General features: G+C 34.9%; 1 protein-coding gene across 2 annotated transcripts in view; it reads right to left on the bottom strand.

Moving 5' to 3' along the window:
• LOC110380624 (myotubularin-related protein 4) overlaps positions 1 to 25,068 on the bottom strand; it is a 62,501-nt gene extending 37,433 nt beyond the window's left edge. The window contains exon 1 of one of the 2 annotated variants that reach the window (XM_064040696.1): positions 24,765 to 25,068. Coding sequence is in view for 1 of the 2 variants with exons in the window: in XM_064040691.1 (XP_063896761.1) it covers positions 13,114 to 13,263 (150 nt within the window). In the remaining variant the exon portion in view is untranslated. Of the gene's footprint in view, positions 1 to 13,113; positions 13,279 to 24,764 lie in introns of those variants that run through there. The other variant, XM_064040691.1, reaches the window with a different exon arrangement.
• Between the last annotated feature and the right edge of the window lie 225 nt (positions 25,069 to 25,293).

The following is a 25,293-nucleotide window of genomic DNA, read 5'->3' as shown; positions in this document are numbered from 1 at the left end:
CATATAAACACATTTTTTAAAGTATTCGGCTTGAAAATCTTAGAGAACAAAAATAAGGAAGCAGCAATGAAAGTACAATTCACTGAAACTGAATCTGCCCCAATAATAACACAAGTTTCTAGGGTTCTTAAGGGGATGTCCCTAAAATCAGTATTCATCTGGTCAGGCTGACAGGCTGGGAGGCTGACAGTCAGAGAATTAGAGATTCAAAAAAAAAATACTGCAAATATGGGAGAACCAAAATTACACAAGATTAAGTTAAGGTTCTGGAATAGATGAATTCTTCATGTATGGATCACGTATTTTCTTAATCTCAATAGGCAAAGACATCCACTCTAGACTGAATAGTGATGTAGGTACTTAAATCATTTCAAGGAACCGCTCATTTCAATGGGCGATTTGAATAGATGATCTAATCGTTTGAAGGAAAAAGGTAAACAAAACTGCAGACTCAAATAAAAGATTTCGTGTTTACATGTCGAAGGATGACATTACGACTGCGCTGATAGGATGACGTGATGCTATAGAAGAGATGCACGACGAAGTCAAAACAAATATGAACGTCGCAAAACATGACTAGATAAAATAAGCAGAACTAATAAAAACTCTTTGCCAATGACATGAATTCTGCATACAAGATGTCAATATACAACTAGTCAAGCAAGTAAATATTACAAGTGGTAATTTTCACGAAGTCAGAGACCACGGAAAATAATATTGAAATACATAAAGAGGTTAGAAAATAACATAGTTAATTTTGTTTCAAACGGACTATGCTTCTAACTCAGAATCAATTTACTATCAGTAAATGAGTTTAAAAGATGGTACTAATTCACAAGCAAAACATTTCAATTCAATGAATGAAGACCAAGTTTCGCTTTTAGACATACGAATATTTCCGGTCATAAAACGTACTTGTAGGAATACAAAAGCAGTTTGTGGATGACCGAATCAACATGAACCTTGTAACTAGTGGAAAATTTAAGATTTATCACTAAGCAATTAAAATTATGGAATTTTATGGCAAACACACGATTTTAAGTGCTGTTTATGACCACGAATTCACATGTAACATGTGCGGTGTTTAAGCCCAATGATAATCTTCAAAGACTATTTGTTTTTCATGAAATTGTCATTTGCCATCATATAGGGTTAACAACGGCTCTTAATAAGTCACGCGATCATATTTCTTTCCAGATTCTTCCAAAGTCAAATATTTATTATACAAACGTGATTCAACATTGTCAACAGTTTACAAGGAGCAAACTTTCAATTATCTCCGGTAAGTTTATATAAAGTAAAAATAATCAATTGGAGAGTAATACAGTGTTACCAAACAAACGCAGGGTGCCAAGGTGAAGTTACACAACACCAAAAGAATGTTAATACAATTAGAAACGACGATAAGAATTAGCGTGAAGAAAAATCAATGGCGGACATTTCCTGCGATTGTGGATATACTACTCTGCTGGTTTATTGTCAATTATACCGTATCATAGCTTTCATTACTTGCAGTTACTTTGTAGCTGGTAAAGAAACTTCTATATCATCGAGGTAGTTAAAACAATGATTTGGAATTTACTGGTCTCCAGATTAGCATTTCATGTAATTTACAAGCCTTTATTCTTGGATTATTTTCTCTTGGCAGGCTGTTCAAGCAGATGTTATTCGGAAGACAATAGCAATCCTTTCCCCTGAATCTTATATTCTAAAATCTATAAGAATTTGATGGTAAACCTCAAGCAAACCAATCAATAATTTAAGTGATATACCAGTGACATACCAGATACAATTCCCCAGTTGGTCTTAATCCGCATGCACCTGCCAACTTGCAAACTTGGGTTACTATACAATTTAGATTAACCGGTCAGTTATAAACGAATTAGTTCCAACTCAAGCACACAAGTCGAGAAAAATTATGGCTATGTTACTCGTTATCACGGTTACAGAAGGTCGAGGGATACACGTGGAAATCTCAGTCGCTATGGTGACTAGTTATTGCAGTTGCATAGTACAATGAAAGCGATAACGAAAATATTTTTATTGCTTTCTGCTCACACGGTTTCACTACTGCTTGTAATACGAACTGAATGTTCCCAATTTGTACTTTTAATTCTTTAACCATGTAATGTAGAACAATGTCAGAGCTTATCGTAGAAAATTTAAAGGATAATAAATAAGAATAAAATAACGAACAAAACAATCTATTAAAATACCAATTTGCAAGTAAAACTAATATAAAACAACACCAAATTAATTAAAGAAGATACGCCGAAAGCCTTGCGAAGTTGCTGAACAAGTTTTTAGTTAAAATGACCCAATCCGAGCTTAGGTTCGTTAGTGGCGGTAAAAACACCGGACAAACCAGTACCTTGTACACAAAGCTACAAAACAGACGCCAACAATAATGGAACAACTGTGTTTTCAGTAACTACATGATAGAATTTCATACTAGAGTCAGGATCACGAGTCGATGATACGCTTACTACAGGATCCAATGCTAGTCAAGAGGGTTTGAGACTAGCAGAAGATGCTAAAGGTGGAGCATTGAGTGTTCCTAGTGTTGTAGGCGTGGTGGGCGGTGGTGCAATTCCCCGCCCACGTATTCGCCCACAGTCGGACAACACTGAAATATATTGTGACGTTTACATTTGATAATGCCGACTCGTACTATTTTAGGTGACCTCGTTTTCAATGGAAACTAGTTTTGCAAAGAAAATTTTCCGACGAAGCCGCGAATAAATATATTTTGTTGCATAAAAATCGATTATTTGTGCGTTCAGAATTGACCTCTGAGAATCCAGTTTTGTTAATAGATGACAGTGACCACATTATTCACGGTAGAAAAATCGATTCCTTGATTGCGGAAGTGCGTCAATGCCGAAAGACGAATTCTCAGATGAAAATCAATTTGAAATTCAGACTCTGTTTTCAATCTGTCCTTGGCCTCTACGAAATTTCACGTGTAAGCTCAAAAACCGTTATAGGCGGCTCAAAGTTATTTTGAATCAAGATCGAATATAAACAGTTTCAAGTGGTAGGTATATTTCCAACAATAATTCTGTGGATAATGATGTTTTTGCAGAATATGACACGAGGTTATCTGGTGATGTGATTAAGTTTGTTCAAATAAATAATCCTATGTTGATAGTATAGTTTACGTATTTCTATCGAGATACAAATTATGCACTTTGTATGTGATAGTATTCCCATCTATGTTATGATCCGTATTTCTGTCTGAATGTGTGAAAGTCTTAACAAAATTAGCTGACGTAGCAATGGCATTGACCCAAGAAGCAAATAGAACAAACTATGTGGAAGTGACCTAACAGCGCCTAATGTAGGTGGTGGCCAGAAATAACCACATACCCTAATTAGGAAAATTGCTGAAGCGACAAGTTTCCGTGCTACCAGCAATTTAGCTAACTCAATTTCATTAAAACTACGGCAATCGCAAATCCAACACGCCCAAACTAGTCTAGATATAGTCGGCAGAGAATTAGGACAAGAAAATCAATAGATCCAGAATCCATTAAGTGTTTCACGTTACACTCGTAGTAAGTTTATTTTTTAACGTTAAAACAAATACTATTGAGGGAAGAGCACTCAAAGGCTTTACATGTGTATTTACATAAATAAATAGGATTGTAATGTGACCTAATCTTATCGTATACTTTATTCTGATTTGAAAAAATGCACTCTGAGACATTTCCTGTGGTCTGCCGCTGAATACCATTATGATTGTCGTCACGCTTCTCATCTTCTGTATTAAAATTAATGCTAATTACCTTATTGGAATCTTTTAATTGTACCTATAATAGCTTTTAAGTGTCTAAGTTCGCCTGAACGAACATACGTTTCTTTAGTACTTATTGCTTCTATAGAACCATAATTAATAGCAAATTAGAACATTCTCTCTGCTAGAGAATTATCTATCACAATACTTGTTTTGTTAAGAATATCACTTAATAACCTTATAACCAACGTTTGCTTATCTCATGCCATCTACGGGGACTTGTTGTCTTTACTTGACATTTGCAATACGATGACAAAATCTTTCGAGAGAAGATTCTTTTGATATTTTTTTATTTATAAGTCTCTGTTTTCACATTAATGTCCTTGGTCTCTTTTTTCTTTGATCTATCTCAACAACTGGTTCCGCTGCACATGTTGAGAACATCTGATGACTTTTACTCAGATTGCGTTACGTCTTATTCTCAAAGAAGAGAAATGAAGCTATAAAACCTAGCAATCTTGTTATTAGCATTGTCTGCTAGGATGGTGAACTCATAAATTCACACATGGCTGATCTTCAATCAGACAATAAAACGTTTGCGATTATGATTACTATCGGTTGCATGCGTTGCATACTAATGAGCTTCGAGCCTGTACTTATAGTTGTAAGACTAACGCAAAGCAGGTGCAGATCTCAAAGGCCACTTGAACGCAACTGCATTCGGTGAGTCGCTCGTCATTTCCGCTAAACTTCCGTAAACAACACAAACACAGCCTCGCATAAATGGGAAAAACGTGATTCACATCCTTGTCTACGCCATCACGATCAAACTCTATGGCTTGGCACTAAGCCGCTTAAGACCGGTCTAGACGCTTAGGTGGAGGTGGCCATCGATGACTTGTATTTTAGTAAGATTAACTTTTATGACATCTATCAGGCAACGCGTGACGTGCCAAGTCGCATGTCAGCGGAGTGTGAATCTGTAACATTGTGTGGCTGTGCTATTGTTGATTTCGTTTCTATTTATTAAGAACTGCTAAGTTTATTTGTAAGATACACATTGTTTCATATAACCGTAAACAGAGTGAAGTTTAAAAACATAATTGTACACTTTTAAAATGTTAGCTTTGTCTTAAGTAGGTCATGTTACTGGGTGGCAACGATTGAATGTAGAAATTCTATAAGTAATAGGGCAGTAAGTACTCACGGTGATTAATGAATATGTTAAGTTCCTCGAGTACGTACTTGTGCGGCCATCAACTTTCCAATTTCCCACACACATAAATACGTGTTACAACGCTTAACAAACTAAACGGATATCAAGTTAGCTTAGCCGCTCATTTCGTAGGAAATACGATACAACATTACAACAGCAGTATCCGATTTATTATTCATATTACATTTTGGCTCTTATGTTACAGCAATAAGGATGCCCAACATAGATTTGATAGTATTTCTGTCATGTGAGGCAAATTCCCAGTCACACGCAATGTTTTGCATAAAGGCATTGTTTAAGAAATTTTACACAATATAAAGTTTAAATAACTGAAGTAACATGTTTTTGTGTTTCACAAGAGCGAGCCGTGACATGCCATGTATCAAAAAGCTACGTGAAAATATTCTCGCTCATTAGCAAAGAATTTGCATAGATTGGCCATATAGACAAAAGTTCAAGTACTGCTAGCGTTATTTTCATCCGGGACATCAATGCACATAGACAATCCAAAGCAACAATATAAATATTCTGAAAGACATACATTCCGAGTGAGTAGCTGGTTTATAGATACCAATCGAATAACTTAAATGAAAATATTACTATAAATACCTCTATCATTTAAATAGTCATAACTATAAATAAAATAGCCATAAAAACGAACGCTTTCGCTTGTTTTTATTAGTCACCATAACATTCAATCGTATGACGTAACCAGAAGAACATGGGCAAGCCGAAGTTCAAAGAACTCAGTAGTATCAATCAACGGCGGAACGACTCGAGTGACTCCCACAGCAGCTGATTGACCTAAAAAACACGCGAGAAAATTCTAGAAAGGGACGGCTAGAGGAATAGAAAAGTGCGTGAAGGGCGTCACGTAGGCAAGCGACACCGTAGCAGTAGGGCAAGGTCGTCAATGGAATTTTGTTGATGATTTTGTTAACAGTACGTTGAGGTTGCGTATGCACATGTCCTTACTTAGTAAGGAAGTAAACATATTTGTACGAATGTCAATTACAGTCATTATAGAAATGGCATTGTTACCATGTTTGAATAGCTGAAGTTTTCTGTAGAACTCTCAAATGTTTTTAGATATTTTTAAGGTTCCAATTCGTATTCAAATATGAAAAGTAAGAAATAAAAGGAACAACGTTAACTGAAATCTTACAATTCACTCCCAAGAGAGCACGAGATCAAATATTTTAAATTGTACAGCTGCCACAAGGCTCACGCCCCCTAAGAGCCCTCTGACACGTCTCATAAGTTATTTCAGTTGTCCAAAACGAATTTTACACTAGAAGAAAACTTTTAAAATCTGACATCCACGGAGCAGCAAGTTTTGCAACATTTAAATGTTAAAGGCGAAAGTTTACCTTGGTACAAGTTTTCCTTTTGTGAACGTTTGCAGTTTCTCGTTCGGACAAATCGGGATAACTTAATGACATGGCTGAATTTTTACTATCTTTTTTAATGTTGTTTATTTGCTTACTGGTTTGTTATCTGGTTGACACATCGTATGTGGCAATTGGGTCACTTTGATGTCTGAAGGCGAAGTCATGGCGAGCGACGCGTAACTATGTATTTTAAAACTGTTTTGTTTGTGTACGTGAGTTTTAACAGGTATACTAGGGCACCATAAAGGAAAGGTATAGGAATAATTTCAGTTGTTTACAAAAAAGTCATTCCAGATTTTTGGAACAATGTTAATTTTTAAAATAATCACAAGAATTTTATATTTTGCCCACACGTACTAGCTGCTAAATATCTTTAAAAACAGCATTAGAATGGAGGTCAAACTAAAAGCGACGTTCTAGCGAGTGCATCATTGTTAGCTAATAGCATTCGAGTACAAGGTATATTTAATGTAACAGTTCCAGGGAATTACGATTTGTACGGCTTCGTTACCATCGCGTGTCTATTCATGCGTTGATTTACTCACTACCTACTTTACGGTATTTAGCACCTATTGTGTGTTTTATATCGGCGATTGGCGACCGATGTCTGTAACAATGTACGTGGTATACTCTTCTCTGCAATTTTAAAATTGTGCCTTCCCACCACATTGTATTTCCAGAACGAATGCTGTGTATTTTTGTTTATTTAGGTCAGTTGTTTGAAATAACAAGTCAGTATAAGCTGCACTGTACATTTTCATAAAGATAAGAACATATGCATTTATAACATATGATAAACGATGGTAGCAATATTGAATAAGAAAATTGTTGCAATCTTAATGTAGCTTTCTCTTTTCAATCATCTGCCATGATTAATTACGTGGGCGAAACCAGCTCTAGTGCATTAGAAAACAATTATGTACATGGAAGCATTAGTTTTCTCGTCTTAGTAAATTCCTATGTTTCAAAAGAAAATCACGAGGTAACATCTAGTTGAAGAAAAAGGCTCTACTTATCAAGATTACTTTTCCTGAGAGCAAAACTCAGACGGTAAGAAAATCCGAACAGTAAAAAATATCAAAGTATCGAGTAAATAAAAGATTGTAAGCTCAGCGCCTTTTACGGTTGTGCTTAGGGCGCCGTGAAGTATTTTTATTGCTGGTCACATCCTTTTGTTGTTGAAGCACATCTTCACTGAGAATTTATAGCTTTGTTTGAACTCCCGAACATTAAACATTTGTCCTCTCAAAGATTTTGATAAAGAAAATATAGTAGCGGATGAATCATCAATATTATGTCATCATTGGGAATGAATACAAGTATAATATGAATTTATTATGCACTACGGTTGAGATCAACAAATAAATTTGTTGAACGAGCCCCGTCGTTATGCCAATTATCTTCTATTGTGGTGATGTAACTTACCAGAAAACCATGTTTATTCAACTGTGAACTCTATAGCTACCTTAAAGATTTGCTGTACTTATTTTACTTTACATGTACATTATTCTAAAGCATCTATTCAAGAAGGTTTAAAAACTAAAGAATTAGAAATCACCGACGCCAAATATCCAAAAAACAAACCAGATGCATTATGAAGACAAAAAGTGTCTACTTTGTTTAATATGTTAATGAAGTCCAAAAAACCTTTTAAAGTTTCAAACTCGGCAGACAGCCACCCTTTTAACGAGGGTTCACCGTTGGGTACATGTCTACGTCATAAACCCGTCGAGCCAACCAAAATGGCGGCGAACGTGACCTTGAATAGTACTACGGGCATGGGGACTGTCTGGATCAGATTAAAATTGTATCGATTTTACGCATGTGTTGCGCGCTGCTACTTTCACCCGGTGGCATGCACTTTATGGGGGCGGGACAATTGCTATCTGTTCTCGGAATTGTAGGTATCAGGTATTTTTATTGATAAAATACCAACGATAAAGCTTGAGTCAAGAAGGTATATCGAGTTCATTTACATAAAACATTCGCAACAACATCTGAATAATTTCGTAACCGGTCCTAATTCGCTTCCCCGGGAGACGCCAGTCGTCTTGCTCTGTTTATCACTGTTGACCATTGTGTATGATCAGTTTACGGACTTGGATATAATGTGTGTTGTTCTAGGATATATTTTAGAAGACAACTTTAAAACTGAAGTACGTAAAATAATTTTGTTAGACGCAGTTAGGATGATTCATGAATTCACTGGCTTTGGTAAGGTCGAAAATACGCATGTTGGATAATACAATCACGTGGTGCATACACGCCCCAGAATGTACGATTTCATATGATTTCTATGAAGAGTTATCAATTTATTTTATCTCTGTCGATGGTCATTCCTAACAGATAATAATAATCAGTGAAGATATAAAGGCTTCTAGAAAAGATAGATGATATTTAAACGAACAAGATTGGATAAAAGATATAAGACTTTAATGACAAGCAGGAATCCTCAATGTTATTGAATACTTTGTCAAAATTTAATTAGCTAAATTACATAACGGTCGAACATAACACGCATTAACTTATAACGAATAAATTAAAGACATTATTGGATTATGTGAACAGGTTTCTCTATGACTAAAATTAACATTCTTAAACCATTCCGCAACTTTTGTTTGTTTATTTGGCAAATACCTGATTTAAGAATCGGTCGCCTACCAAAAAAAACAAGACAAGAATAACTTCGTCATACGTGTTATGTTATGTGATATGTGGTATCTTATTACGTAAGTATGTATTTTTTTCTTTCAATCAAACATTAGTCTACAATCAATATCATAATTATTAATTTATTAGAAAAGTTTTAATAACATTATTAGTTATGAATTATTTAGATATCAATCTTCAATTCATTGTATTAAGTGGCAACAAAAGCACAAGGTCGGAATAAATATCATCAACATAATAAAAATGTAAATATAGGAGAACACAGGACGGAGCATCTGATGATAAAGCTTCTGGAAAAAAAAACAAGGGCAGGGGATACCTTTTTTTAATCTATGACTCACCACGACGAGTGTGTCAGTGGGCTTACCTGAAAAAAAAAACATTGATACAATATGCGATTAGGATCGGCCTTGTATGTGTGTTACAAGAAACAACTCTATATGGATGTTATTGAGTTAGGAGCAGGTGTAATCGAATTTCGGGCTTCATTTTGGGAAGGCGTATCGTTGTCGTAGCAGGTAATCAATTTATGGCAGTGTTACATGTAGAAATAAGTGATATTATTATTTTAATAAATTGAGTTATTACTAGAGTCACGAAATATTTATTGGCAGCGTACACGTTTGGGAATATACTGATAAATAAGTTAATAAAGCACTAGAAGTTTTTCGTTCACAAGACGAATGACATCAGACCGCAAAAAATGCGTTTAAAATAAACTGTTGAATAGCTCAGTACATTTTATGGCGCCAAACGTGATTACTTAATAACTATAATTTAAAATGCAATTACTAGTTTAAAACAGTTGACTATGCATAGTTAGTATAATAACGCTCCTAAGTGGGCAGTGTGTTGAAAAAAGGTCAGCTTTGACAGACAGGCCATTTGGATTTGGAAGATATTTTATAGAACCATAAAAAGTAAAAAGATTTAGTTAAGCTCGGTTTATGTTCTACTTTCTTTATTCAGAATTTTTAACTCACATGCTCCCATGCTCCCAAAGATTGGAGAAACTGTGGATAAATTATGTTTTATTTAAAATATTTTGTGCAAGACACATTGCAATGACACACTACAATTAAATTTACACAACTGCATAAGCTGTCTGCCAAAAATACAAATTGTTAATTAACCCACTTAAAGTTTTATTGCTTACATATTTTATTCAGTTGTTTGTTTTTAAAAATTGCAAACAAAAACTTTTACGACAAGAAAAGCAAATGGGTTCACCATTTTTGTTTCAAGTCGGCAATTAAATAAGGATTTACGGAGCTTTATCGAAAAGGGAATGAAAACGATGGGATATTTATACTTCTAAGCCAAAGCGATTATGGTCCCGAGCCAATTAATTCTTAATCCAAAGGTATTATATCACTGTTGGCGATACATTAGACTTATCTACAGTGGACAAGGATAGAGACCACACGGAACGCTAAACTACACATTTCTTATAATTGAACATTCACTGAACATGGATAACGAAACGATTACAGAGATCAAGTTACATTTTATCTACCCAATAGAAACAAAATGGAACAATTAAATCAAGATTCAATTAGTTCTACAAGACCAATTTGCGAAAGGAAACTTTCAAACACGAGTTAAAACTTGATTAAAACATTAAGAATTTATAGTTGCCAGGTGGAGAGCTGAATAAACAAGCCGAGTAAACGAGAGTTTCAGGGCAAAACTGTCGGAGATAAATAGAACAACGCTGAATTTACGTAGTCTTCATTTTCTTTATTCCCAAAATTGGGTCGATTTTTGTTATAAATAAGAAGAGCAAAAAAATACTGAACACACGTGGGCGTCAATAAATTAAGTTGATTTCTAAAAGGTCGACGCACTTTCTGCGAGCGATAAACAAGTCTGCCTTTAAAATTCAAGGTTGTACATTGTGAAGGTACTGTAAATAATATTAAAACGTTAAATTCGGAATGTCCTTGCGCCTCGTATTCTTCCAGCTGAGGTACGATTTGATTACACTGAATTAATTTAAAACAGCTGTTAAACATAAATATACAATGTATAGTATGTGGTGTAGATCACGTAGACAGGATATTTTTACAGAGTATTGAGAACCAGGAAAATATTGTGGAGACATTTACTTATAGACGAGGTCATGGGCTTACAGCAGGGAGTACTAGGGGAACATAAAACAAAAGAAGCTAATACTCAGCATGTATAACTTTGAAGACAAAAGAAATGTACTAGTCAAGCTCAACGATCTGTCTAGCAAGATGATGTGATGGCAATAGTGCTCCAAGCTCAACCGTTTGTTGTAGCGGTATCAGAAGCCTCACAATCATCAGTCAACGATTACAGGCTGATAAATGACAATATGATCATGACTATTACCTACTGTTACAATCCAGAAATAGTATAGCTGTATTTTTAAATAAACTTGGAAAACTTATTCTAGGAAACCAACTTATTAAACACAGCAACTAAGAATCATTTCTTGGAAAGCAGGAAAAAACTCAATTAAATTCAAGATCGCCTTTTAGGTCTTCCTAGGTTTTGCGAATCTCGGAAAGTTACCAATAACCTGAAATTAAAAGTAGTTCAAGGGAAAATTTTATTTAGAATCTACTCAATTAAATGGCTGTATTATTTACCCACGTTACAAACGACAAAGGAAAATAATTTGTCGAACTCCTCAAAGAGACTCATCAAAGTTATTGTATGCTTGACAACGTTTCTTTTGAAACCATAGACGATGTTTAAAAGTCAAGTGTCGGTTATGAAAGATCAACTGTAACTCTCCGTGCTCAATAATAATTGTTTTTAATAGCAATTGCAAACAGTATTCGTAAAATGTTCGATTGACTCATCATTGAGTGCGTTTATAGTTGGACACCACCGGTTTGAGGATAACATCTTAATTAATACTGCAGTAAATACACCTGGCTTTTTATCGCCACTATTTTTGAGTACGTAATTGACCTTTTAGAATGGTTTAAACAAACGTTGATTTTTAATTGTTATTTTATATGCACCTGAGATAATGCTGGATTACAAAACAACGACCACTTGTATAAGTAATCTTTTTACATACATACAACTAATCTTTTTAGATGGATAAATGAATAAATTCTTAGTTATAAATATTGAGTAATAAAACTTTAAACTTTATCTTAGCTCGTATAATTGCTATTCAAATATTTCAAGCTTCATTCAGAAATCAAATGAGTTATGTAAGCAAAGTAAGTACATAGTAGCATAACAATATGCCCTTCAAGCGCGAAGGTCAAAAGTATTTATGTTTAAATTGTAGATAAAATTTAATATCCCTTATCTACTCATTTGCAGAATAATTTCGCTGCTAAGTTCGTGATACGGTATGTAAATATTTATTTAAGGAAAATGTAAATAGTAGCGTAGTTTATCAGCACAATTTTTTATTCGATTAAATGCAGCTTAGTTAACGCGTAACCGAACCACGTACCTGAGAAGTTATCTCAAAGTTTAATAACTTGTTTAGAGCGCAGTTATGGCAGCAGACAGGTTAACTAAAAATAACTCGCGACTTTAGGTTTTAATCGCAAACAACATCTAGATATTTACGCGCTCGGTTTTAATCTAAATGTCAGCGCCAACGATGCAATGATTAATAGAATAAATAAAGTTATAGATGATGTGCATGCAATGCCAAACGAGAAAGAGAGATGGATAGATGGTGGTTCAAAACATGAGATCTGGTTGTTTGATTAATGCATAACTGTGATGATCAGCTTTCAAAACATTTGGGAAAGAATGAACCATAAATCAATAACAGTTTTTTGTTTTCAAAATGTTTGTTGCAATGAAATCATCAGCACGCGTATGAGAGGCAATTCAAGTTACGCGCTTGCTACGCGTTGAACGACTGCAATAGTTCATTGTTATGCAATCGATGATAGAGATGAATCATAAGCAAGCAGTCAGTGATGTAATCTTTCCCAAAGTAGGCTCGTTTACGTCCACAACTGGGTCAAACGTAATATAAAAAGTCAGTGCCATATTTGAATTTGAACACGAGCCGACAAATCTGGCGATAGCTTCAATTTACAGAAGGACTTGGCATATGACCAAATGTTTCAACAGAAGAATTACTTTACCTGTTTTGGGACGAAATTGCCAACAAGTATGCGTACAACTGTAAGACTTGGGTAATAACAAATTGAATATATTTTTTCCACTTCAAAATGCTCTGTGCATGGAAAAACACGATTGGCGACGCGACGAGACTCGACAAAAATAGCTTGCATCAGTACGATACGGCATTTTGATACTGCCGCGCGGCGCATGCGTTTGGGCGGGGTGCAAGTATAGGAAATATACAAAATAATTCATCACGATGAAGGCTAAAATTCGATGTAAATCTAGTGCCAACAATAAAATCGAAAGTGGTGCCAATCAAACAATGACATGGACATCACACCTGCGATCCAAACAATGCCAGACGCTTCAGGCTTGTAGGAATTTTAAGAACTCGGCAACGTTCAATAAACAAGGAAAGTAGTTGATTTCCAATAGGGCGGTGGTCATGATTTACGCAATCAACTGTACGTCGCTGGCCGCCAGTCCCTTGCACCTCGACTCACGCGCATGCACGCTGAGTCAAGGCCAGCCGTGCATCTGCGGGCCTGCGTGCACGCACCGAGGCCATCCCAATATGTTATTTGTGTACAAAAAAGTTTTATTACTCTCTGGGAGATGCCGATGCTCATTTTAATATCCAAACTTTCTATACACCTCAACTCATGATTGTTATTATCTTCACAAGCAACTTTAATTCATGGACAAGTTTTTTATGTTCTCTGTGATGATTTAAGTTTAACAAAGTCGCGGTAGTTATATTTTGTTTCTGAAAATTGACCGTTGTTTTTAGCGTTGATATCTGTCTTAGGTCACAGATAGACTGTACAATACTGTTACAAACTGGGCAATGGGGCGGAAGCTCGTACAGAACTCTCTTTATTAATGACGTGTCTGGCAAACAATGGTCTTTTTTCATGATGCACGATGTGCTAAGGATGTACGACGGATACGCTAGTCTTGTTGATGCACAATGCACGTGAGGTATTTACATACTGCGTGTAAATACTCGTAAATAGCGATCGTGACTGGGAGGCGTGATGCCGATGTGAATAAGAGATAAACATACGGACAACTTAGTTAATCGTTTAATTGTATAAAGGTGTCGGTTAAAACGTTAACAAGGCGGTTGTGTGTGAATGCGGTTATCCTCGATCAAGGGCTAGAGCTGGTTATGTGCTATTAGCAGATTGAAGTCATACGTTGGAAAATCAGCTACATAATCTAGACAAGGAACATAACGCGGAAATTGAATGCTATAAATAAGGCAGTAGTAATCAAATCACACCATGATTATATCTAAGGAATTCTTTAGCGAATGAAATACTTTAATCATATTATTAACTACAATCTACATGGATGATTTTATGTTATCATTTTGATACCAAAATAAAATTTTGCGCGTATTATGCTTCTGTAGATAAGATTGAAAGATAAGAATAAAAACATACTGAGGAGATAAATACTCAATTACATCATAGTTATGAAATATAAATAGCTTGGTTCGATTCATTAAATATGTACTACGAAGACAAAACTCGATGAAAAAGCTATATAGGCTTCAAATGTACGTCCATAATGTACGGTATTACGTTTAGTAAAATATTAAATTACAATTGAAGCATGAAATAGGCTATTCTGTAATCTGTTAGCGATCCAAAGGAAATCTATGCACATTACGCTCAATCAAATGGTGCGGTCAGGCGTATACTGGACTTTGACCCGGCGCAGTTCAGAAAAAATATAGTACCCACCAAAGACGGCAAATTAGCTTTGCAAAAAAACACCTTGTTGTTTTTCGTCAACTTTATCCTTCCTCTATGTTTATGATGGTAATGCATTCTGTCTTCAAGTAGGTTTTGTTTTGTTTTTCCGTGTCAAAATACTATTTTCTTTTCTTTTTTTTCCTTCCACAATTTTAGTTGTAAGCTGGGCTTAATTCATTTGATATGAAATGAATATGATATGGCCTTAAGGCCAGCGTGAATTTCGGTGAATGTTACCACTTTCGAGATTCAAATAGAGGACAGTGAAAGGACATAGAATTTGATATTTGACTGGATCAAAGGCAGCTTTGTATTTTTATTTCACACCTATTTTTATACAATGCATGTTTTAAAACAAAGGAGTGCTTTTGAATAGCATACTAAAATCTACACCTAACAAACTTGTGTTCATTACAAAGTCAACAAGTCAAGGGTTTTGTGATAAAAACAGTGAAAAAAAAATTGTTTTGCGGTATTAAGTTTATACCTGTCCTTGGCGCGTTTATTTGTCATTATATTAAATGTATTCTGTAGTAAATGCATACAATTAAAGCAGACGATTACGCTCTCGGCTTTTTATCTCATTGCGCTATTTTTACATCTAAATATAAACAGTAGGACTTAATGTTTGTAGTCAGACGTTACAGCAGAATTAATTTAGTTAGTACACGAGTTGAATGATTCAATCCTTGTAAGTTCAAGATAAAAATAGATGAAATAAACGTACAAGGGGGGACAAGTCCTTTGTACGTAATTGACGCAGCCGACGAAAGTGCAAAGCTGAGTCAGTCAGCAGGACTTTAATCTAAGGCGCTTACTCAGAAATTATGACAAATACACGTAACATGGGCAATCACAATTGACGGTGCGGCTGTGTCCTCGTAAGAACTCGTTCCTCGAGTTAGAAAATAGACCGGGGGGTGGGGGCGGTTCAACGCCCTCCCAGGAACTGCGCTAACATATTTTAAATAGTAACCACAGCAACACGGTGTTTATAAACGTTGTGTTGTTAGCTGATAGGCAACAATGGCAAACAACATGGCGGTATTTGATCTCTTAAAAGTCATCATGGAAAATGTAGACAAGAAAAATCCTGTGTGCGCAATTTTCACAGACATGTCAAAAGCTTTCGATCGTGTAGAACATCATACCCTGTTAAACAAACTGGAAAACTATGGCATAAGAGGCAACGTACTAAACCTAATAAAATCTTATCTCACTGATCGAAAACAGTATACAGAAATTTCTAGGGTATGTACCAAAACTAAACATGAATACAAATATTTATCTTCGAGTAGAATAACTAAATTTGGGGTTCCGCAAGGCAGCGTACTCGGACCTTTATTATTCCTGCTCTATATTAATGACCTACCGCGGCAAATTCATCACCCGATGACATTATTCGCGGATGACAGCACAGTTATAATTGAATGCTTAAATAAAACGGAATACAAAAAAGACATTAACAACACACTTAAAACTATAATAAACTGGCTTAATAAAAATAATCTAGAGATAAACCTAACTAAGACACAAGTCATGCATTTCTACCAGAGGCTAGAGCCAGATAATATAACTGTTAAATACCATGAACAATGTGTCGATACAACTACAATAACAAAATTCCTAGGTGTTCACATAGACAGTAAACTGACATGGAAACATCATGCAGAAAACGTATGCAATAAATTAAGTAAATCTGCATATGTGCTCTACAGCCTTTCAAAAAAAGTTAATATTAACACATTGGTGACAGCATATCACGGCTTAGTTGCTTCCTCACTTAGATATGGTGTTATATTTTGGGGAAACTGTAGTGAGAAGGAAAGAATATTTAGAGCCCAAAAACGCTGTCTTCGATCAATGACAGGACTTAAATCTACAGAAAGTTGTCAACCTGTTTTTAAATCACTTAAGATACTGACATTACCATCGTTATATCTACTAGAAGTTGCCCTATTTGTAAAGACAAACCAGCGCTTGTTCCCATCACTAGTTGATAAAAGACAACGTTCAGGACCCATTAGGTCTCAATATAAAAAACAACTGTACACAGGTGGTTACCAAACGTCTTTACTTAAAAATAATATTTTAACCATGGGTCCTCTTGTATATAATAAACTACCTTTGTATTTAAAAGATTTACCTACCTCAGTATTTAAAAAAAAGTTGACAAAACTACTCCTAGATAAGTGTTACTACTCAATTAAAGATTTTTTTAGTGACAAAGATTTATTGTAATAATATATTATAATGTTTAAATTTTGCAATACTTATATATTTTCTTTTTGTTTATAGTAATAGAATTCTTAATATGTATAATCTTGTTAACATTCGTATAGGATTTAATTTGTTTGTTTTGTTGAAATATGTACCTATAGTCTAATTTTTGTTTTAATTATTTGTTTTTTTGTATTGTTTGAGCAATTTTGTATGTTTAGAATTGTACCTACTATGTAAACAAATTTGCACGCCGTAAGGCAAAATGTATCGGGACTGTTGTAAAATATTATTTCCAGCTAATTTGTATACCTACATTTGGCAAATAAATGGTTCTTATTCTTATTCTTATTCTGATTGCTTCATTCTCGTTGAGATTTACGGAAAAGATAAAACAACGCAACTTTCATGCTAATTAGCTTTAACTTATGTGTAGATTGCTGCAGTTGTAGTGAATTCGGCCGGTCAGATAGGTCTAGTTGAGGTGCTTTTTAAATTGTGACTCAGAAACTTAATTGTTTCAAAGGTTCCTGGGCCACAAGCCTGCTTTTGCAAATGTATCAAAATGTTCTATAACCGAAACTATGATGGTATAGATGCTCGTTACTAAGAAAATTATAGTAAAAAGAGTATTCTTACATCTAAGCAATAAATCAGGAATAAATAATTAAATCAGACACCGTACTCGCACTTACTATTTTCTTAACTAACCAAAACACTACAAACAATTCCAAACAGCATTCTGGCAATAAACTTACAACTATAGTGTAGTATCAATTAAATATTGTTACCAAACACCAAGCTCCAACAGTTAACAGCGCAAAATAAGATTTTATTAGCTTTCAATTTCAACAAGAATTGGTACAACCTCCCACTAAGCACCAGTCCTGAATTGCCTATAGGTGCACTTAATCCGTCCATTAACATTGTTGCACCAAAACCGGTTAATTAATTAACAGAAATGCACGTTTAATTTGAATTCTTATCGAATGACTCAAATATAAGCAGTAGAATGTTATCCTTGTATGCAACGATGATAGCATTACTCGAGTTGTACTAACGAACCAACTTTGATAAGATCTCCTCATTGAGAATTCTTGCAATTTGTTTGAGGACTTCAAGTACGTAATAAGTAAATAACTTTGAACAAACCGACGTCATCGTCATGAGAATTTTGTTGTGGAAGGATCATGTTTCTATTATATGATAATCGAAATTGCACCTTCATTAAAATTCTGCATCTGAATCACTGATTTATCTCGGTACTTATTATCGCTATGACAAATCTCATGCATATTAAATTTACTTACAAGGACAAAAAAAAAACACGTATCGTGCTTTTCTTTTTTGCTTGCTACTACATTTTTATTTTCTTTTAGAAATACGTTCGTGGCTATCTACAGTATTAAATATTTCTACCTTTCTTTTCAAAGCCCTTACTACACATTAATTCTAAATTAACAATAAAATCCCATAGATTAACTCTGAATTATGCTCCGTAAAAAAGCATGGTTCTCCAATAATGTCATGTAACCTCAGTAAAACTCTGATGAAATCTTTTGCGAGTTATCCAGCGTTTGAAAAAAACCTAGGAATAATTCGTTCAAATCGTAACGATTACGTGCCTATATAAATATTAGCGTTTGATTCATTTTCCGCTAGAGAGAACTCGTCGATAACGACGGAATTTATAGCAGGATCATTTCACGGCTGTAACTGCGGTCCACGGCCTGATCTAGATGGACCATAATCATAAGCCGTAATAGCTGCCGGGGTTTCAGATCTCTCACAGGCTATAAAGAATGGCGATGAAGACAATAAATCTACCGGCTTTTATGGTGATTCGCTCTTAAAGAAAACAGCGATGGTTACCTGATAATATCTTAATACAGTTTGTATTGAAAGTTGGTTGTAGAGGAAATTATATCTTCGGATCGTTCTTAGAATTGTGTAGCCCCTGATCAAAATGAATAGCAATCAGACTTGCTAGCACAACTTCACAAGGCGTACATAAATTGCTAATAATTAAATAGCTTCTTCAAAAAACGCACAATTATAAAAAATGCAAATATGAAGAGATCTTTAGGACCTATATATCTCTTAGTTACTTCTGATACCCTAGTACTGAACCGTGACAACAAGGTTGACATTAATTCAACAACACAAATTCGGGTGCCCAATTTCAAACCCCTCTAATCTTGTCCTCGGGCTTCAGTAGCAGCTCCGCCTTGTCAACCTTGGTTTATTTTTAACTTGAAAGTGGCCTTATTATGTCCTTTAATGTCTACAAAACTTGGATGAACAAAACAAACAACTCTTCTTGCATTTTATATTACCCTAGTCAACGTCAACTTGGAAGTTGTGGATAGCTAAAATATTCATGAGCAGAATTAAATCAAATTCTGCAAAAGAACCTCCATTATTTAAGTCAGGTTCCATATTGGTTACCTCTTTCGATTCTCAATTATTTTAATCACCTTTTCGCTTTACATTGTAGTTGGAACAAAATTGCACGAGAGGATCAAGAAAGCATTTTTCCAAGATAAGTGTAACTGCAGTATGTAATTTGATAGTAACGTGATCTATCTTTACACCGTATGAACACACTAATTAGGTAATGCAAGCCGTGGCATTACGAACAGACTTGGAAGAACGCTCATAATTATTATTGTAGGTTTCACAGCGAAAACCAGATCACGGATTAGTAACATTCCTTATAAATTGAGTAGAAAATTATGCCATGCCAGGGACAAGTATGGTCAGAGTCTCCTATTAAAAGCGTAGATACAGTTACTGACAAAGTAAGGACAATGTACTTGAAAGATTGCATTTGTTTTTTTAAGAACGATAAAGTCATCAGTAGGTAGGCTGTAGGAAGTATAGAAAGTCTGAAAACTTCAAAGACATGAGGTATGTTCTTAGTATTGTTTCAGGTATATTTGCCAGGGGCTACAAAAAAGTGAAATAATAGTGAGATCTCTTTGTTAAAATCATTAAAAACCTTCTTAGGGACGCATCAAAGAATCTTTGTAAGAGAAGAGGCTTGCTAAGATGGGAAAAGGAACAAATGGATAAGGCTGAATTTTTCAAAGAAATAAAGATCCAAAACCTAGTAAAATGAACAAAGCCCACTTAAGAGCTTCTATTAAGTAACACAAAGATATTTTGTAACTTATAGATATAACATAGATTGATTCAATACCACCCAGTACGTACTCACAGATTGAAATTAATATTTTTATCTAAATGTCTAATCGAATCAGCAGTATCGCCAAAATAGATCGATTTTATTATTGTCCTGCATATCAATTACTTTGACATTTAAATGTGACCTTTAGAAATAATGAATTAGGTACGTAGAGACTATGGATATATTTATAATTCTTTATGATTAAGAGCAATCATTCATTCTGTCCATTTGTATTTAGGTAGTGGAGCTGGGGTGATATGATCATTCATCATACTTGGCGAAGCTAATGCGTATACTCCTCTACACATAATCGGCTTATAAAGCCAAGTTTTCGAAGGGACCAAGCTCTCAGGAGCGACTACGTAAAAGCCTACTACAGAATCTTAACTTCAACCAACATTGTAATCCTTCCCTTGCCATAACACAACGCCATCATTTTATACGATCTTCGATGTATAATAATCTTTGTTATTTATAACTTTTATGATTTGCAGTGAATTGCTTATTACTTCTAAATTACATGGCGAGACCCACACGGATTTTGATGTGGTTTTGTTCTCATTAAGTTTTTTTATTAAGCCATAATGATCACGACCAAGCCGGATTGGGATGCCTTTACAGACCCTGAATATCATCTTGTTATTTTTCCTTCTAACAGACTCAAGTGACTTCAATATTTACCCGTTTAATTTCCACAAACTAAACATGAGAAACAAACATTTGTACACTTCAATACACGTCAAAAATGGCTTCTAGTAGTTTCTCAGAGCCAAGTCTCGTGTCATTATCGGTATCCTCAAGGTCTAAAATGTTGATAAAAACACTTTATTTCTAAACATACGCATCACACATGCCATGTCCAGTATTGTCCTACATGTTGTGATATGAAACTTCCGTGATTTGTAATCGTAACAATCTCTGGTTCAGCAATCATTCGATACGACAGTTTATCGGACAATCTGCACTTATGTGTGTGTTATTTATTACATCTATAGTTAAAATTGAACGTGTAATAGTATTTCAAAGACAAGATAATTGAATTTGGACTTATCAAGCTCCAAATTCATTTCCGATGCAGTTCCTATCCCCTCTCAATCCAATAACTAAAATGATATCGATATGATGAAATTGAAATAGAATTGGTTTAGCGCTGTAATAAGGAATGGCTGCCTCCTCTATTCCTGCTCTATCCTAAAATATTGAAATCGCAAGAAGAACATTTCCCAAATAAATTAAAATTAATTCAACTCATAAACAAACTGGCAAAGGTGAAGTTTACTCAGGTTTCAGAGAAGAGCTTATAGTAACTTCGTACAATCTGCTTCAATAACATTCACTATTTTCTCAGAACTGTTCGGGAAAGGGGGAATATCGTAGTCAGTGGAGCATTGAGGGGGAGCGGGTGGGAAAGGGAGGAAGAGGGGGTTCCAGACGTCCTTAATTTGCGCCCTTGTCCTCGTCTACATAGCGCCAACGCTGTAACGTCGGGATTACACAGCGTGGGCTTAGATGGCTCCTTTGAGCATTGACTATGTATATTTCGGATGTAATATGTCTATCGAGTCGGCGTCACTTAATGAGTTCCTATTCAGTTCCTAATGCATATGTCTGCTTCGGCTAATCTTATAATTTTGCTTTAAAAAAGTAGTTTGGTTTTCAAGCATTCCGATGTCCCAAAGAATTTTAATTCGTCTCTGATTTTCAGGATGAATAAATGGAATGATCGAAGGTGAAATACGATGAGGATATCTGATAAAACTGATGGCTATACCGGGTGAGACCCAAAATACTGCGGAATACCTTTACACAGACCAGTGCAAGTAAGCCAGGTAAAGGTTCATACTAATCAGTATTTCTATCGGGAATTAATGCTGTACAATATCTTTTCGTCAACATCGAACATATCATCAGCTCTGAAGTGGAACAAAAGTGCTTTATTTTATTTTGTATTTTTCGGTGTTTTAAATTAATAATTGATGAAATTGAATTGTATAATTGTAAAATAAATTAATAATAATTAAATTGTAATAGACAGCTGTGTTGCTGGGTAGTTTGTTCTTCACCGCTTCTTCTTTCCAGCCATAACACTAGGAAGTGGTGAAAGGGCGTTTTGGGGGTGCTGTCATTCTTGCAAAATTTTGACGTTAAAAAGTGCTAATCGTATTAGCCTACTTTAATAAATGATTTTGACTTTGACTTTGACATCGGAAATTCTGATTCCTCGCTATTGATCATTCCATAAGTCAGTCTAAAACCTAACCACCATTTACCTATAGAAAAATACAAAACAACAATTAACTTCTACTTCTGTTATGCCCCATTGGATTCCCACAGCCGACGTCATCTGGCGAGTCCACCAGCTGGCAGGCATACCCACGCTACGCCCCCTAGTATGCCGTCACCACTTGACCACTTTGTGCCCCGCCCACTCTTCACTATAGCAATTCTTCACGGTCTACTGATTGCCGGTACCTACATCCTAATTCCTAATGTGAAAGTTTGGATGTTTGCAAACTGAATTTAGATGATAATCTCACTTTAATGGCTGAAGGTTGAGCGAATTTTTGGCATCTATGTACTTAGATACTGTGACAAGACTTTATGAGAAGTTTTGGTATATGGTGGTGAAAATATTAATAAGGTAGCCTTCACCCTCCCCTAAGTGACAAGTCCTAAGCAATGTAACTTTCCCAAAAGAAAAAGCTACTCTAACAGTCTTTCCCAATATTCTACCTATTTATTGTTTTGTTTGGAGATAGGAATCGGACATAACTTATATGGGACTAATTTCAAAACTCTATCTCTGGTAGTCAAATCAAAAGATATATAGAATAGTGGGAATAGTAGCAAATCAATGGTGGTAACAGAAAATAATATTTATGAACGAAACATGTATGACGACCGGTAGCGCCATCTATGCAATAACGCGACAACTAAGAACAATATTAGTACAGCATTATCAAAAAGGTCAAATTATATGGTCAGGCCATCAGGTGCAATGTTCAAGAGGCCATGGAGGTATTTATAAATACATTACAATGTTATTTAATATAACTTATATCTGTGAGAGAGTATTTTCAAAAGTTAAAAATAAAATGTGGACATTTGCTTATCATGGAATTATAGTACCTCATCTTGAATTAAAGAAGAACATACATATAATACTTTTTATCACACTAAGTAAGGAAATAATAATTTTTAATAGCAATATGGAAGTGGCAGCAGTGGTTATAATTATAATTTATGTGTAATTCTTAATTAAAAAGCCGGCAGAAATACTTAAAACAGCAGTAACATGTACAAAAGATTTATGGTGTAATAAAGGTTTTACCATCCTGGAGATAGTTATTACCTATTTATTTTCCTGGTTGGAATTATATACTTAGGGCAGGTGATGTCGCAAAAAGCATTAATGTTAAAGTGTTGTTCCCGAACATTTGAGATTTGTTATTATATCAAATTGTTAGGGAGAGGGAAGCTTATATTTTTTTAAAATACTGTCAAGTAAAACAACTTGAGACCTTCAGTCCTTATAAAAGTTGGTTAAAATACTGCCTTATATTAATAAGTCTTCATTCTAGTCTTTGCTAATAAGCAATATCCAACACAGTAATATTGCTTCATACTACCAAGGTCTCATAAACATTTGGAGCACTGTTTAGTAACCAAAGAAGTTTGACAGCTCCTAGCTTATGACTTCCTGTTACATAATCAAGACCAATTCATTGTTTTGATTTTGTAACTGAAAATATTTGCCTTTTCAAATAAAATTATTGCACAACCATTTATATGTTTATTTTGTTGTTCATATAAATATTAAAAGGACCAGCTATGCTTCACAATACTTCACATCAATCAAGTATTGATATCAGCAGTCGCCTATCATCGGTTGACATTGTAATATGACCCATGTGAAGACAAAAAACATTCCAAAATATGTTTTAGATAAAAAACACAATGTTAGTACAAGTGTAGAATGGTCTGATAGAGTCATTTGATGCATGTTTGAAAATGAAGTTTTATAAGGAGTTCGCTTTAGAGATATTTGCTATTATGGTATTGAAGGTACACATTTACAGAAACAGCTATAAGATGTATTCCCAAATGTGGTTGTGTTAAGGTATAATGTTAGAAGTAGGTAGCTACTTTTATATAATAGTACAAGTAAATGCTGTATTACATTTTATATTCAATCTCCTTAGATCAAATGAAATAAATATAGCATAGGGGGTAGAGTTTATTGTTAAATATCTTGGACTGAATAATAGTAGTAAGTAAAAGGAGCAATTTTATGCAACGTTTGAACGTTAATTAGGATGGAAACAAACGAGGTTCATACCATTATGAAATCAATTGATTTCACATTAAAAACTCGAACAAAGAAATAGCACCAAACTGGTATTTTACTGCTTCAAGGTTGTCAAAAACATATTCCAAGTACCAACAGTATAACAAGATTGTCATCAGCAAGAAAAATTGTGCGTAGTTTACTTACCTGGGTCAAAAAATCTCGTAGCTAGGAACTAAACACCGAAATCCAAGCTTTAATTACAGTCCACGTAAACTAATCACGGAATATAACTACTGATAAGGATAATCTGCATAACACTGAAAAATGCAAGACCATCGGGACGGAACAACAAGCGAACACCGAAAACATAGCGAACGATCAGAGAAACGTAAAACAAGGACAGCCAGATTGTCATGTCAATACGAACAACGCTACAGTTTGAGCCTAAATTATTCTTTAACTCTATCTTTTTCAATACAAATAAAAGAGAAAAAGAACGACCAGAATCGAATTAAGTTACGTACGCTGCGCCAAGCGAGAGAGGGACAAAAAATAAGTGAACGATCTCATTGAACTGCGCGACATAGAGTAAAATCAGCTGTTGTCAAGAGTGAGAGAAAGAGGTATTTTCAAAATGAGGTCAATTATTTTAATATCTTTTTCTTAAAGAGTTAACGAAATGAAGAGGATAAAATACTCTGTGTTAACTCCAGACGTGAAAAAGGGGTGTTAA

The sequence above is a fragment of the Helicoverpa armigera genome, chromosome 22, assembly GCF_030705265.1.
Source record: "Helicoverpa armigera isolate CAAS_96S chromosome 22, ASM3070526v1, whole genome shotgun sequence".
NCBI lineage: Eukaryota > Metazoa > Arthropoda > Insecta > Lepidoptera > Noctuidae > Helicoverpa > Helicoverpa armigera.
The sequence above is the reverse complement of the archived record's forward strand: the minus strand, read 5'-3'. Positions and strand labels throughout refer to the sequence as shown.